This window comes from Narcine bancroftii, chromosome 1, assembly GCF_036971445.1.
Source record: "Narcine bancroftii isolate sNarBan1 chromosome 1, sNarBan1.hap1, whole genome shotgun sequence".
NCBI lineage: Eukaryota > Metazoa > Chordata > Chondrichthyes > Torpediniformes > Narcinidae > Narcine > Narcine bancroftii.
In genome coordinates this window covers 6,130,216-6,144,447 of record NC_091469.1, presented here as the reverse complement: position 1 = coordinate 6,144,447, position 14,232 = coordinate 6,130,216, and the positions used below count along the sequence as shown (strand labels likewise).

Below are 14,232 nucleotides of genomic sequence, written 5' to 3'. Positions count from 1 at the left end.
AAGGCAGAAGCTGGAGTAAACAAGTAAATTAAAGCTATAAAAACAGAGAAAACAATTTAAAAGAAATCAGTAAAAAGCAAGAACATCTAATTAATAACGAAACTAAAAACTAATGCCCATTACATATTTACAGTTAAAATGTTTTACAGCTGCTAGAAGAGTTATTTGAATACATTTACATGGACACTTGTAAGATATACCGATCTGGGCATAAAAAATTATGTCTGTTACTTGACAATTTGCAAGAATGATCTTAGCAGGAAGAAATGTAAAGTTATTGTGATGACTTAGCAAAATAGTACTGACATTGGAGCTCTTTATTCACTGTGTATGTACTCTATGGATATGGTGCAAGCGATCTGAAAGAACTTAATGATAACAATGTTGCTTTGAAAGTGTTGCATCTCCAGCAATATTAAGCTCATCTTGCCAAGAACAAACAGAAAAATTTTTTTTAATTTGTTCATTGTTGTTCCAGAACCAATATTTTTGCTTTCTAGATTTCTATCATTTCTAATCCCACGACTATTATTGTTTACTCCATCAAATGATTTCAATCTTATTTAAAATTTCTAAAAGATTCAAAAGATCAAACTTAAAAGTCTCAGATGATCACCATTTCAGACCAAAATCTTTCTAAACTAATAATATTGCAGATATCAGGAAACTCTAGATATGCCACGCAAATAAATGGAATCAACTTGAACAATACAATTTAATTTTTGAGTAAAAATAAGTCGCTCTCTGAAAGAACTTTCTAACTTGTATATTTAAACAGTCCATTTGTCATTCTGGTGAATCTACAATGGTAAATAAATGTGCGATGTATTGTCAGACAAGCAAAAGAGATTTTTCAGTGGTACATTTAAGACAATATTATTAGTTGCAAGCATTTTTTTTTAAAGTCCAAATGTTTTTATGTTAATTGAAAAAGCTCTCACTACTTTCACCAAATGAAATGGCACAGTTGGCAAAGTGGTTAGTGCAACGCCGTTACAGCATGTGTTTTCCCCAGGGCTCGGGTTCCTCCCACCATTCGAACGTACTTGGGGGGTGGCAGGTTAATTGGGTGTAATTGGAGCAGCAAAGGCTCACAGGATGAAATGGCCTGTTACCATGTTGTTTAATTTAAAAAAAAATATATACAGCAATCAACTCACCCTTCAAAAGGAAAGCTTGTTTTATCTTTATTTAAGGTTTCTGTTGTTGTTGCCTCAATATTTGTCATTAAATTGGGCTGCAATTGTTTAGAATTATCACCCTTTCCCAATTTCAATTCAATTTCATTATTTTCTTTCTGAGTGTGCTTTAGTTCAATCTGAAAAAAGAAAACAAGTTTTAGCAATTAACAGAATTTTATTCATTAGCCAAAATTAACATTTTCATCTTTTTATTAGCTTGCTTTGGCTAATTATATGGATGACTCTCATTTTATTCTCCTCATTTGAGCCCAAGATAATCCTTCAAATGAAAATGTTTAACTCATATATAGGGACAGATTAGAAAGCAGTTTGCAATTTAAAGTTGCGATGTTCTCAAGGACTAGACCCATAAATTTAAAGCAAATTGCAAATGACAAACAATCTCCTCAACAAGATGCGAAGAAAGTCACTTTGTTCACTGTACTGCGAATATATTCTCTTTTCCCAAAGCATCCCAGATATTGGTGCATTAAAAATATAACTATTCTACATTTTTGATTTGATTATAAAATTGGAGGTCTGCAAGGTGAGTAAACAAAAATGAAACAGTAATGCCTCTGTACATTTTGCTATTTATCCTGGTGAAGGATAAGAACAGGGTCATTGTGGTTGGGGACTCACTTGTCAGAGGGACAGATAGGAGGTTTGTTGGACGAAATCGGGGATCCAGGTTGGTCTGTTGCCTCCCTGGTGCTAGGGTCAGGGATGTCTCTGATCGAGTTCACAGAATTCTGCAAGAGGAAGATGAGCAGCCAGAAGTCATGATCTATGTGGGGACCAATGACTTAGTTAGAAGTGGGGATGAGGTCCTGAAATAGGAATACATAGAATTAGGCAGGAAATTAAACAACAGGACCTCTAAGGGAGTAATCTCTTGTTTTCTGCCGGTGCCACGCGCTAAAGAGGGTAGTAATAGGAGGATGTGGACAATGAATGCGTGGCTAAAGCGCTGGTGCAGAGGGCAGGGGATAAGATTTTTGGATCATTGGTATCTCTTCTGGGGAAAGTCGGACCTGTACAAAAGGGACGGACTCCACTTAAACTGGAGGGGGACCAATATCCTGGCAAGGAGATTTGCTAGAGCTGTGGGGGAGGGTTTAAACTAGTTTGGCAGGGGGGGTAGGGAGCAGAGTTTGCGAGCAGTCTCTAGGGTGCATGGGCACCTAGTTAAGAATGTTAAAGATAACAAAAGAAAGGATGGAGGTTAAGGTAAAAGGTAGAAAAGGGAATATATGTGAGGGTCATTCTCTGAAATGCATGTACTTTAATGCAAGAGGCATAGTGAACAAGGTAGATGAGCTTAGACCATGGATTGGCATTTGGAATCATGATGTTGTGGCAATTAGTGAGACCTGGTTACAGGAGGGACAGGATTGGCAACTAAATGTTCCAGAATACAAATGTTTTAGATGTGATAGAACAGGGGGTAAAAAAGGGGGAGGAGTTGCTCTGCTTGTTAAGGAGGACATTACTGCCGTGAGGTGGCAGGATGGTTTGGAGGGATCGTCCAGTGAGGCTGTTTGGGTGGAATTGAGGGGTGGAGGAGGCATGAGGGCACTAATAGGAGTGTATTATAGACCACCAAATGGGGCAAGAAAATTGGAAGAACAAATTTGTAAGGAGATAGCATATATGTGTAATAAACATAACGTAGTGATCATGGGAAATTTTAACTTCCCTCACATTGATTGGGATACCCATACAGTAAGAGGGCTGGATGGGCTAGAGTTTGTCAAATGTGTACAAGATAGTTTTCTTAATCAATATATAGAGGAACCAACTCAGGACGGTGTAATACTGGATCTCCTGTTAGGGAACGAGATAGGTCAGGTGTCTGAGGGGGACCAATATCCTGGCAAGGAGATTTGCTAGTGCTGTGGGAGAACAAATTGGGTCTAGTGATCACAACTCTATTAGTTTTAGGGTAGTTTTAGCGAAGAGCAGAGAAGGGCCTAAAGTTGAGGTTCCAGATTGGAGAAAAGCAAATTTCGAAGGAATAAGAAGGGATTTGGGGAGTATTGAGTGGGACAGGATTTTTTCAGGAAAGGATGTAAATGAAAAATGGAGAATATTCAAAGAAGAAATTTTGAGGGTACAAAATAGTTATATCTCAGTGAGGATCAAAGGAAAGGCTGGAAGTCATAAGGAGCCTTGGTTTTCGAGGAATATTAGAAATTTGGTTAGGAGAAAGAAGGAGGTGTACAAGAGGTATAAACAGCAGGGTGCTGAGAAATTGAAAGAGGACTACAAGGAGTGTAGAAAAAATCTTAAGAAAGAAATTAGAAAGGCCAAAAAGAGGCACAAAGAGGCTTTGGCAGGCAGAGTAAGAATAAATCCAAAGGGTTTCTATAGGTACATTAAAAGTAAAAGATTAGTGAGGGATAGAATTGGGCCCCTTGTAGATAGGGAGGGTAGGCTATGTGAAAAGTCAGAGGAGATGGGGGAAATTTTAAATGATTTATTTTCCTCGGTATTCACTAGGGAAAAAAATATTGTACCAGTTGAAGTAAAGAAAAACAGTGGGGAGGTCATGAATCATATAAGGATAACCGAGGAGGTAGTGATGGCAGTGTTAAAAAAGATAAAGATGGACAAATCTCCGGGTCCAGACAAAGTATTCCCAAGGACACTCAGGGAGACTAGTGTACAGATAGTGGGGCCATTGACAGAGATATTTAGGATGTCACTGGTCACGGGGGTAGTGCCAGAGGATTGGAGGGTGGCTCATGTTGTTCCGCTGTTTAAGAAAGGGTCCAAATGTAAGCCTGGAAATTATAGACCTGTGAGTCTGACGTCTGTGAAGGGTAAGTTGATGGAAAGTGTTCTGAGGGATGGCATTAAATTCACATGTTCAAATATTTGGAAGAACAGGGATTGATAGGTAGTAGTCAGCATGGTTTTGTCAGGGGTAGATCATGCTTAGCAAACCTTATAGAGTTTTTCGAGGGGGTTACAAAAAAGATTGATGAAGGGAAGGCTGTGGATGTTGTCTATTTAGACTTGGATAAGTAAGTTTGCAGATGATACAAAGATTGGTGGTGTTGTGGACAGTGAGGAAGATTACCGTAGATTAAAAAAGAGATATAGGAAAGCTAGAGGAGTGGGCTGAGAAATGGCTGATGGAATTTAATACGGATAAGTGTGAGGTGTTACATTTTGGAAAGGCAAATCTAAATAGGTCATATGCATTAAATGGTAGGCTATTGAGATGTGCAGAGCAACAAAGGGATTTAGGAGTGATGGTAAATAGTACCCTCAAAGTTGATACTCAGGTAGATAGAGTGGTGAAGAAGGCATTTGGAATGTTGGCCTTCATAAATCGGAGTATTGAATTCAAGAGTTGGGATGTTATGATGAAATTGTACAAAGCATTAGTGAGGCCAAATTTGGAATACTGTGTGGAGTTTTGGTCACCAAATTATAGGAAGGATATAAACAAAATAGAGAGAGTGCAGAGAAGGTTCACGAGAATGTTCACAGGATGTCAGGGTTTGAGTTACAGGGAAAGGTTGAGCAGCCTGGGGCAGTTTTCCTCTGGAGCGTAGAAGATTGAGGGGGGGATTTGATGGAAGTGTTCAAGATTTTAAAAGGGACAGGGAGAGTCAACGTGGATAGGCTTTTTCAATTAAGAGTGGGGGATATTCAAACCAGAGGCCATGGTTTGAGATTGAAGGGGGAAAATTATAAGGGGAACATGAGGGGAAATTTCTTCACGCAAAGGGTGGTTGGGATGTGGAATAAGCTTCCAGCGGAGGTGGTTGAAGCAGGGACGTTATTTATATTTATGGAAAGACTAGATAATTACATGGAGGGGAGAGGATTGGAGGGGTATGGACCAGGTGCTGGTCAGTGGGACTAGGAGGGTGGGGATTTGTTCTGGCATGGATTAGTAGGGTCAAACTGGCCTATCCTGTGCTGTATATGGTTATATGGTTATATGAGATAACAAAAATAGGAAATAACATCTGCTTCATGAAACCGTAATTAGGTCAAATGCAAAGAGACCAATAAACACAAGAAGCATATCAGGTACTCAAATTGGATTAAATTCACATGTTCAAAACAAAATTTAAATAATACTTGTATATTACTTGTAATATTTTATAAAATGGCCATTGAAGACATTTTATTGTCATCTCAATGGATGAGGAATGCAGCTCATTTTATTTTAGTGAGACAGAAAATATTTAACTATTGGCATCATTATATTTAATTTTGGCATGGTTGACTTGTCATGGTAATATTTAATATTGTTCTAGAAATAAAATAAAAAAATTCAAAGCCAGTTACGAAAGCCATCTTAAACTTGTCTCTTTCACTTCATTTCATTGAATATAATTCAGTTCAACACAAATCATCTTTAATTTACCTTACTATTAAAAATGATGAGAAAGAACATCTGAAGGCAATTGCTGCAACAAATCATTAAAAAATATTGCTTTCAGAATTCATAATAAAACCTGATTTCTGGTGCTCTTTAATGGAATTAAATACTCCATGGTCACATGCATTACTTACATTTCCTTCCAGTTCTTCCTCGAAGATACTAATTTCATTCATTTCTGAAGGCACAATTAGAATATCTCCTTTAAATTCACTGGTTGAATAGCTCCCAGAACAATCATCCGAAGCTTCCAGAATAACTGCCCCATTAACATTGTGCTGAATTTCTTCAAACTTCTGCTTCAGGTCATCTGTCAGAAATTCTTGATGAAATGTTTTTTGGGCTTCTGTCTGGACTTCAGGATTCTGTTCTTCCGTGGCCATTCGATCATTTTTCTCTGTCTGCACCAATTCATCAATGCAGTCATTTTTGGTCAAATTTGGCTCCTCTTTCAGGTAATGTTTTTCCACTTTCTGGAATAAAAGAAAATCTTCTTGAGTTTCATTTTCTTTTCGCATTCAGTATACAATTTGACACTGATAATGATAATTCCAGAAATATGTTTATACTGCCAATCACATGTGAAAATTATAGAAAGATCAGGGAACATTATAATAAAAATTAAATGTGCACTTAAACAGAGAAAAAAAATTACACTTCCTGAAGACTATTTTTCAAACTGCACATTTAAGTTAGCAATTTATAGATGTAAAAACATGATTGCTATTGATTTTGAAAGTCTGATCAGAAGAGGAGGATTACATCTCACAGGTATTAATCCACACTTTAACGTCGGTGAGTGCAGACCAGAACTACTGGAACTTTTGTAATCTTTCAATACTAAATGATTGTACACTGAAGCCAAATAATACATTAGTTATATGCTTATCAGGATAAAGCTACGCAATTTTAACACAGATTTAAAATCACTAGTTATGTATTTTTCTATCAAACCAACATTAAAATACAGATTACATAGCACATTAAGCACTATTAGGCCATGATCTCGGGAGCTACTTCCCAGTGGAATGAGACATTGATAAAAAAAATATCATCACACCTAATCCAAGAGCCCAGCCTTTGTTCAAATCTGGCTCAAAACATACTCTACTAGGTAGCAATGATCCCAGTCCTTCTATTTGTTTCTGAGACTTGTCCTACAGCAGGTACCTCAGGTCACAAGGAGTATGCCAAGAGCACTGAATCCACAAAATTCTCCAAATCCATTAGTTAGGATAGGCAAACCAAAGTGTCTCGCTGGCCAAAATCCTCAGTAAGATGTCTTAATTACAATCAATCAGCACTGCTGAACAAGCCACATTGTTTGCATTTTCGACACCAGACTCTTGAAACGCACACTTAATTCTGAGATGTCATGCGAGGAGATTACCCCAACTGGACAGAGGAATAGTTCAAGGAAATGCTCAAAGTTTGATAGAGAGAAAAAAATAATGTTCACACATCAGTTCTGAGGAATTCCTTACCTTCAAAAGCTCAGTGGGAAGAATGAGCATTTGGTTAGTATTGAGCAGCTCAAGTATGTGCTTCAAGAGCATAGAAGCCTAGTGTAAACCGAGAAATCAGTTTACCATCTCAAAAAGCACCCACCACGAGGTCTCCAACAGGACCAGTGCAGGGACCGACAGCAGGTCACCGGGAGAGTCTCCTGACAGCCCGCCACCAACCCCCATGCTAATTCCATTGCCCCGCTCCCCAACGACAAATAGCAGTGATGCGAGTGAGCCACGCAGCAACGATGACCACTGTCGCATATAAGACCCGGACCATAAGACCCTGGTGATATTTTTGGGGAAAAAGAATGGATCTTATATGCCATCAAATACAGTACATTAAAATCTGGTCAAAACTATTGTATTTAAACAACTATCTGTCAACTGCTATCAGAGCATTCTTGTTTGCTGGTGTGATTCCCATCAACATAACAGATGGTCTCAAGCTAATTTGATATACTCCATGTGATTATGGAGAAAGAGCTAACAGCTGTGGTACATCAAAGGGTTACAAGAGCAAACATCCTGGCTCCAATACTGAAAGGCCTGCACTCCAGAAGGCGCTGTGTCCCTAGCCAAGTTGTTCCACAGCAAGATACAACACCAATATTAATCTGACAAATTTGGAAAATTCTCCAGTTACACACCATTCACGCAAAGCAGGGCAAATTTAATCTCGCTTAATTCTCATCCAGTCAGTTTATTCTCAATCGTCAGCAAAATGATGGAATCCATCATTAAGAGCTATGAAATGGTACTTACTCATTAAATTCTTATCACCAATTCCTCATATAGGTTACAACCAAGACTTCATTGCAATCTGAGTCAGAACATGAACCAATAGTTGAATTCCATTCCAGAATTCAGCTTCTTGGCACCAAAGTAAATACATACCATTCAAGTCAGAACTCGTCAAAAGGAAAGAGGACGACAGTCCTCAGAAATCAATCATTCCAGCCCCAGCACATCTGAGGAGACAACTCAACACTTAACCAGTGACCTATTGTGGACACTCAACATCTCACTTGTCAGGAAGGCACAACAGCGACTGCACTTCCTGAGAAGACTGAAACCGGCAAGGCTATTAGCCACCATTATGTTAATCTTCTTCAGGAGCTCTATTGAGTGTGGCCTGGCTGGCTACATCACAGTGTGGTACAGTTGCTGCAAAGAAATGGATCGGAGGTCAATCCACAGGACCACAAGAGCAGCAGAGAGGATCACTGGAGTCTCCTTCTCCCCCATCGATGTGATCTACCAAGATCGTTGTCTGAAGAGGGCGCGCAAAATTATTGAGAACTCCTTCCAACCTGCACACATCTTTCAGCTGCTCCCATCAGGAAAGAGATATAAGTGTATCAGAACCAGCACCACCAGGCTGAGGAACAGCTTCTTCCCATGGGCAGTGAAAATGCTGAACGACCAAAGGAACTGCTCACACTGACCATCCAAGACTCTCATATTCACAAAACAATATTTACTTGTATATATGAATACTTATCTTGCATATGCAAATATGTGTCTGTATGCATGTTATGTCTGGTTGAGTGTCTGTGTTTTGCACTGAGGACCAGAGAATGCCATTTCATCGGGTTGTACTTGTACAATCAGATGACAATAAACTTGACTTGACAAATAAAACAGTCTACTGCCTGCATGCAGCAAAACAGATAATAATTGTGGATGGGTAAATAAGTTACAAGTAATGACCATTTCCAACAAGAAAGACTAATAATCCATCCTTGATATTTAATGATCTATCATAAGTTCTGCAACATCAACATCACAAGATCAACATTGATCAGAAACTCCACTGCACCAGCCACAAATGCAACAGCTGCAATAGCAAGACAAAGGTTTGGATTACTGCAACAAATGACTCGCCTTCTGACATCCACGTGCTTTTCCACCACCTACAACACACAAACAAGTAATCTGATGGAATATTTTGCACTTGGCTGGACAAGTGCAACAGTAGCTCTCAAGAAGTTCTGCATTATCCAAGTCAAACTAGGCTGCTTGATCAGCACTCTGTCACCACCCTAAATATTAATTTCCTTCATCAATGTGTACCATCCATAAAATACATTGAAGTTACTTAGATAGGCCACTGTAACACCAGATGCCAAAACCATGACTCTACCATTAAGGACAAGAGCAGTTGGTAAACAAGAACATCTGACGGTTCATTTCCAAATCATGCACCAGTTTGACTTGGAAATATTTCATCGGCTGGACTAAATTCTGAAACATCCTGCTAAGAAGCATCATGGAAACACCTTTGACAGAAAGGATGCAGTTCAGGTGATGGCTTAATTTCACCTTTTTAAGGACAATTAGCAAAAAAAAATACTAGCCTTGCTGGTAAAGCCCAGATCACAAAATGTATTATTTAAAAAAAATACACTATGTACAGTATATAGATTTTTTTTAATATTTCATTTTAATAAAACAAATTTGTTTGAATTGAAAGATGATGAATGCTATCTCACCTCAATTTTGCACTCATCATTCCTTCCATTTTCATTATCTTCATTCTCAGTCGGAGACAACTGCCATTCGTAAACTGCAGACATATTTACAAAATGTTGTTTCATAACAATAAGGGAACTTTCAAAATCTTTGCCCATACATTCCTACTTAACTGCAAATATTAATTAAGTGAATAGAACCTGAAGGACAGCCTTACAGGTAAAGTTTCTTTTTTTTTTAAATGAAGCCATTACACCACAACAGTACATACCTGACAGCTAGACAAAATAACTAAATTCTTAATTAAATAATTAAATTCTTATAATTTACATTGGTTTAACTGAATTAGCAACATGAACAATAAGCCTATCAGAATAATTTGTGACAAATTTCTGTATTATAAAACAGTATTAAGCCAATGTTCAAGTGGCAGCTGTTGAAAATATATCAGATAAAAGTACTGGCTTTCCCTTTTCCAAAGTAAGGGGCCACCATTCCCATCGTTTCTCTTTTTATCTTGATGGATGGAAATTTAAGAATACTCAAGTCCTGGATATAACTTACCCCCCCCCCCCCAAGGGAAACTTTCAATCAGTTATTGATGTAAAAAAAAGTGTCAAAATGTTGTGAAGTATTGTAACAACCAATTCAGCAAAATCAAAAATATTGTCCTGTGAATTCTTGCCATTATATGCAAACTGTTATTTATTCCTGGGAACTAATAACAGATAAAACTTGCTTAAGAAACGATAAAACAATTGCCAGAACTATCAATCTACTAATAATTACAAGAAAATGATGCTATTTAGAATAATCTTAAATTATAGTTAATTAAAATTGGCATCGTACTACTGCAGTCTCACTGATTGCAGCAAGTGAAAGCGACGCACTGAGTCGAGCAGGGTCCAAATGAACTGTTTACTGTTTGAATCAGCGCGCACTTAAGAATGCGTTCCCATCAACCCCTGCACTTTACGGGGCGGAATTGACGTTGGCTTCTTGGCTAAGGTCTACACCTGACTTAGAGTCCTCCCGGTCGCCATTATCTGCTGGAGTCAGTTCACTTGCCATGAGGGCGAGCTGCCACATGACATCAATTTTAATCACAAGTGAATTAGATTTCAGCTACTTTATTTAGTACTACAGAAATCCAAGAACAGCTTTAGACTTGCTGGGGAAGTCAATGAAAAGTGCCCAAGCTCTCTATAAATTATATTATTTAACAAAACCAACTTGCAATCAATTCAAGTTTTCCTCCCAGTGACCTCGTTATTATGATAACAAAATAACTACAAAAGAATATAGAATATATATAATTTGTATTTGAGCATCTAGTCGATAACTTAATTTTTTTTAAATGTTGTAGATTCTACATACCATTTTCATTTTTCATTTTGTAATCTGAGTAAATTCTAAGATCTTGCACTGATGAATATGAAGACAGCTTAGATTTTGATGAACCAGCTGAGCCTTTAGACTGCAGTGAACTGAAGGCACAAGCAGTCTGGGCAGAATTTTGTTTGTGCACTGCAGAGTTGATATTGGACAATTCTTCAATTGGTAACTGAAGAGCCAAATCGCCTTCTCTCCTAATTTCATTTTCTCGTGGAATGGATTCAAGCCCAATGAGATGTACATTTTCAATAGAAGCATTTTCAGAGTCCCAGGTTGAGTCATCTATTTAAAAAGAAATTTATATATTATTGTCAAAATATGAGCATCAAAACATCCAACCAAGCAATAGATTAATAATCTACCACACAAATAACAAAGGAATGTAGAAATAAATTTCCAAGGACTGCGACTTATATCAGAGGCAGATAAAACTAAAGGACAATATTTAGAGGGAATTGTATGGGTATATCAGCCAATTGCTGGAAAATGGAGTTAATACAGATGGGTCCCCTCTGGTTAATATGGTTGTGGAGGGTAGAATGCCTTACTTCCACATTGGATAAATCTAGGACAATAAAAAGTGATGCCCCATGGCAAACATTTACCAGCAGTAACATTAACACAAGTATCAGTCATGTAGTGTAGATCTTAAAACCATCAATATTTGGTTAAACTGGACTTGTACCCTTCCTCATCTATCTTTCTCGCGGAATGATGCGTGTATCTTTATTCTTACTCTGAATTAGAAAATGTCATCAGATTTATTGACATTTTGCTTTCTTTCTCATTTTCATGTGGCCCATTTCTGACTTTTCTATTTTGTTCTTCAACTTCTCTACCTCCATTTCAGAATATAAACCAACAGCCAATATCCACTACCCCTTCCTTGACTAATACTTCCGTCTCCTCTGCATCGTCTGTTCTGATGTCAACTTGTATCCAAAATGTTCTCTTTATTCCATCATTTTGAGCAAAGTTGATTGCGCTAACGCTGCAATTACAATAAATAAATAGATAAATAAATAGATAAATAACATTACCTTCAACCTGGTTCATGATATTGGTTTGGCTAAGGACCTCAGATGAAACAAATGAACCAATAGATTTCTTCTTTGAGCCAACCGAAACAGACTAAAATAATTTTTAAAAAACTCAGTCATTTTGCAGCACTAAAATTAAAAATAATTCCTTATCAGTTGATCATAGCACCACAGCAATACAACTACAGCAATGCAACCACAGCAATGCAACCACAGCATATGCTGTGCCACATGGTTAAGAAATTGACATTGACAGTGCCTTTTAAACTATGTGGCTCTGCGGCTTTTAAGTTGCCTTTCTCTAAAGAGAAAGTGTTAATTAATTGAAGGACCAATTCAACCAAACCCATATTTGTAAATCTGCTAAACCACCATTATCAAAATATAAAAGAATGTATTTGAAAATGAACAGGCACACTGAAAATTACATTCCCCAAAAGTTTCAAAAATGGTGTAAACAATGTGCTGGAGGTACTCAGCAGATAGAGCAGTATCAGTGGGGGAAAAAAGAACAGTTGATTCAAAGTGATGTACTTTTTAAACAAAAAAAAGCTAGAAAATGCCAAATTATATAGAAGCAGCATTAACTGTTTTTTACTGCTATCACACAACTTTCACAATGTTTCAACTGGAGGACAATGTGCAGTGGCCTGCATTTTCCTCAATGGTGCCTAGATATGGCACTCATCACCTGTACTCTCTGGTTTAACAAAGTGCCAAGTAGCAGTAGGTGATATGGACTGAAAAGACTGAGCCCCATCATCAAGCAAATTCATACCATTAGGTGTTTTTTTTTTAAATAAAAAAAGTAAAATAACCTGTTTTTCCCTTTTTCTCCTATAATCCCCTTTTGTATGAATACACCTGCAATTTTGGCAGAGCATCCAAGACTGGATTGATAATTGTAATCATCAAGACAGAGGAGTGTGAATTTTTGGTAGAAATCTGGGCAGATCAAGTTCTTGAAAACATTCAAGAATGTAGATGGACAAACAAGGGAATCAGGGAGTAACAAAGGTAACTGGTATCAAAGTCGAAGCTTTCATCAGTCATGATCTTATTGAATGGCAAAGTAGGCTTGAGGGGCGAGCTGATGTACTCAAGGTTTCTGATCCACTGTTCTTATTCCTTCAAGATTCCCTTTCTAATTCATTTCTTGACCATTTGGTTATGCCTCTTGTAAACTTGCACATTTTCCTTTATACAGTGCCCTCCATAATGTTTGGGACAGATAATTTTTTCCTTCATTTGCCCCTGGGCATCAGTTTTAAATGTACAATCAAACAATTCACATGTGATTGAAGTGCACATTCCAGATTTTTTCAGGATTAATTGTATACATTTTGGTTTGACCATGTTGTAATTACAGCACTTTTTATACATAGTCCCCTCATTTCAGGGCACCATAATATTTGGGACATAGCAATGGCATGAATACCTGTTATTACTGTTTTGATGGCCTCCCCTTTTCCCCCCCAAAAAAATTCACCTCAAAAACCACCCGGGTATTCATCTCATACATGAAGGTGACACTTTGGGTACTGTAGTGAAGGCTTTCGTCTGCAAGATAGCGACTGCAGGAAAGTGCTCAAGCTACACTATTGCATACAAACTAAAAGTCGTAGTGAATGCTAAGGAGCAAGTAATAGGACAGCAGATGAAGTTTTTGGAGCACTGCCTACAGCAAAAATGGTACATGAATGGAGAAAGAAGGAAAAATGGCTAGAGGCTGCTAAAAAGGGTAAACTGAAACTTCGTTGCCCAGCCCCATGTTGGCCACAACTTGAGTTTTTAAAAAAACTGGGTGCTAAATGAAAGAAAAGCAGGGAAATGCATTTCTACCAAGATGATAATGCACAAGGCCAGGAGCTTAGGAGAAGAAACAAATCATAAGGATTTTACTGAAACAAAAGGTTGCTGTTACCGATTCATGAAACAGTATGGTTTATCAATGTGTTTGAAAACATCGATTGCACAGAAAATGCCAGTGATTAAGACAAAATATTAGAATTTCATAAGTGTGGTGCGCTGAGGTAGCAGCAAGCAAGCACAAAACTCAAAACTCTGTACAACAGGCTTTATTCCAGTAAAAGTCTGAACATCAGTTCAAGCCTTGATGGCTCCCCGTGTGACTGGCTCAGGAGGGGCCAGCTCAGGTTTATAATTCAGGTCGGCTGATTGACAGCCGGCCAGGTGGAGTCAGCCCCTTAGGTGGTCTTCCTGCAGGT

The 14,232-nt window shown here is 38.0% G+C and overlaps 1 protein-coding gene across 5 annotated transcripts in view; it reads right to left on the bottom strand.

The window, feature by feature from the left end:
* ankrd26 (ankyrin repeat domain containing 26) overlaps positions 1-14,232 on the bottom strand; it is a 167,701-nt gene that overhangs the window by 74,666 nt on the left and 78,803 nt on the right. For all 5 annotated transcript variants that reach the window (XM_069919991.1, XM_069920001.1, XM_069920012.1 and 2 more), the window contains 5 exons: positions 12,005-12,095; positions 10,947-11,246; positions 9,590-9,663; positions 5,721-6,059; positions 1,161-1,318 (listed from right to left, as the gene is read on the bottom strand). In XM_069919991.1, coding sequence (XP_069776092.1) covers positions 1,161-1,318; positions 5,721-6,059; positions 9,590-9,663; positions 10,947-11,246; positions 12,005-12,095 — 962 coding nt within the window. The remainder of the gene's footprint in view (positions 1-1,160; positions 1,319-5,720; positions 6,060-9,589; positions 9,664-10,946; positions 11,247-12,004; positions 12,096-14,232) is intronic.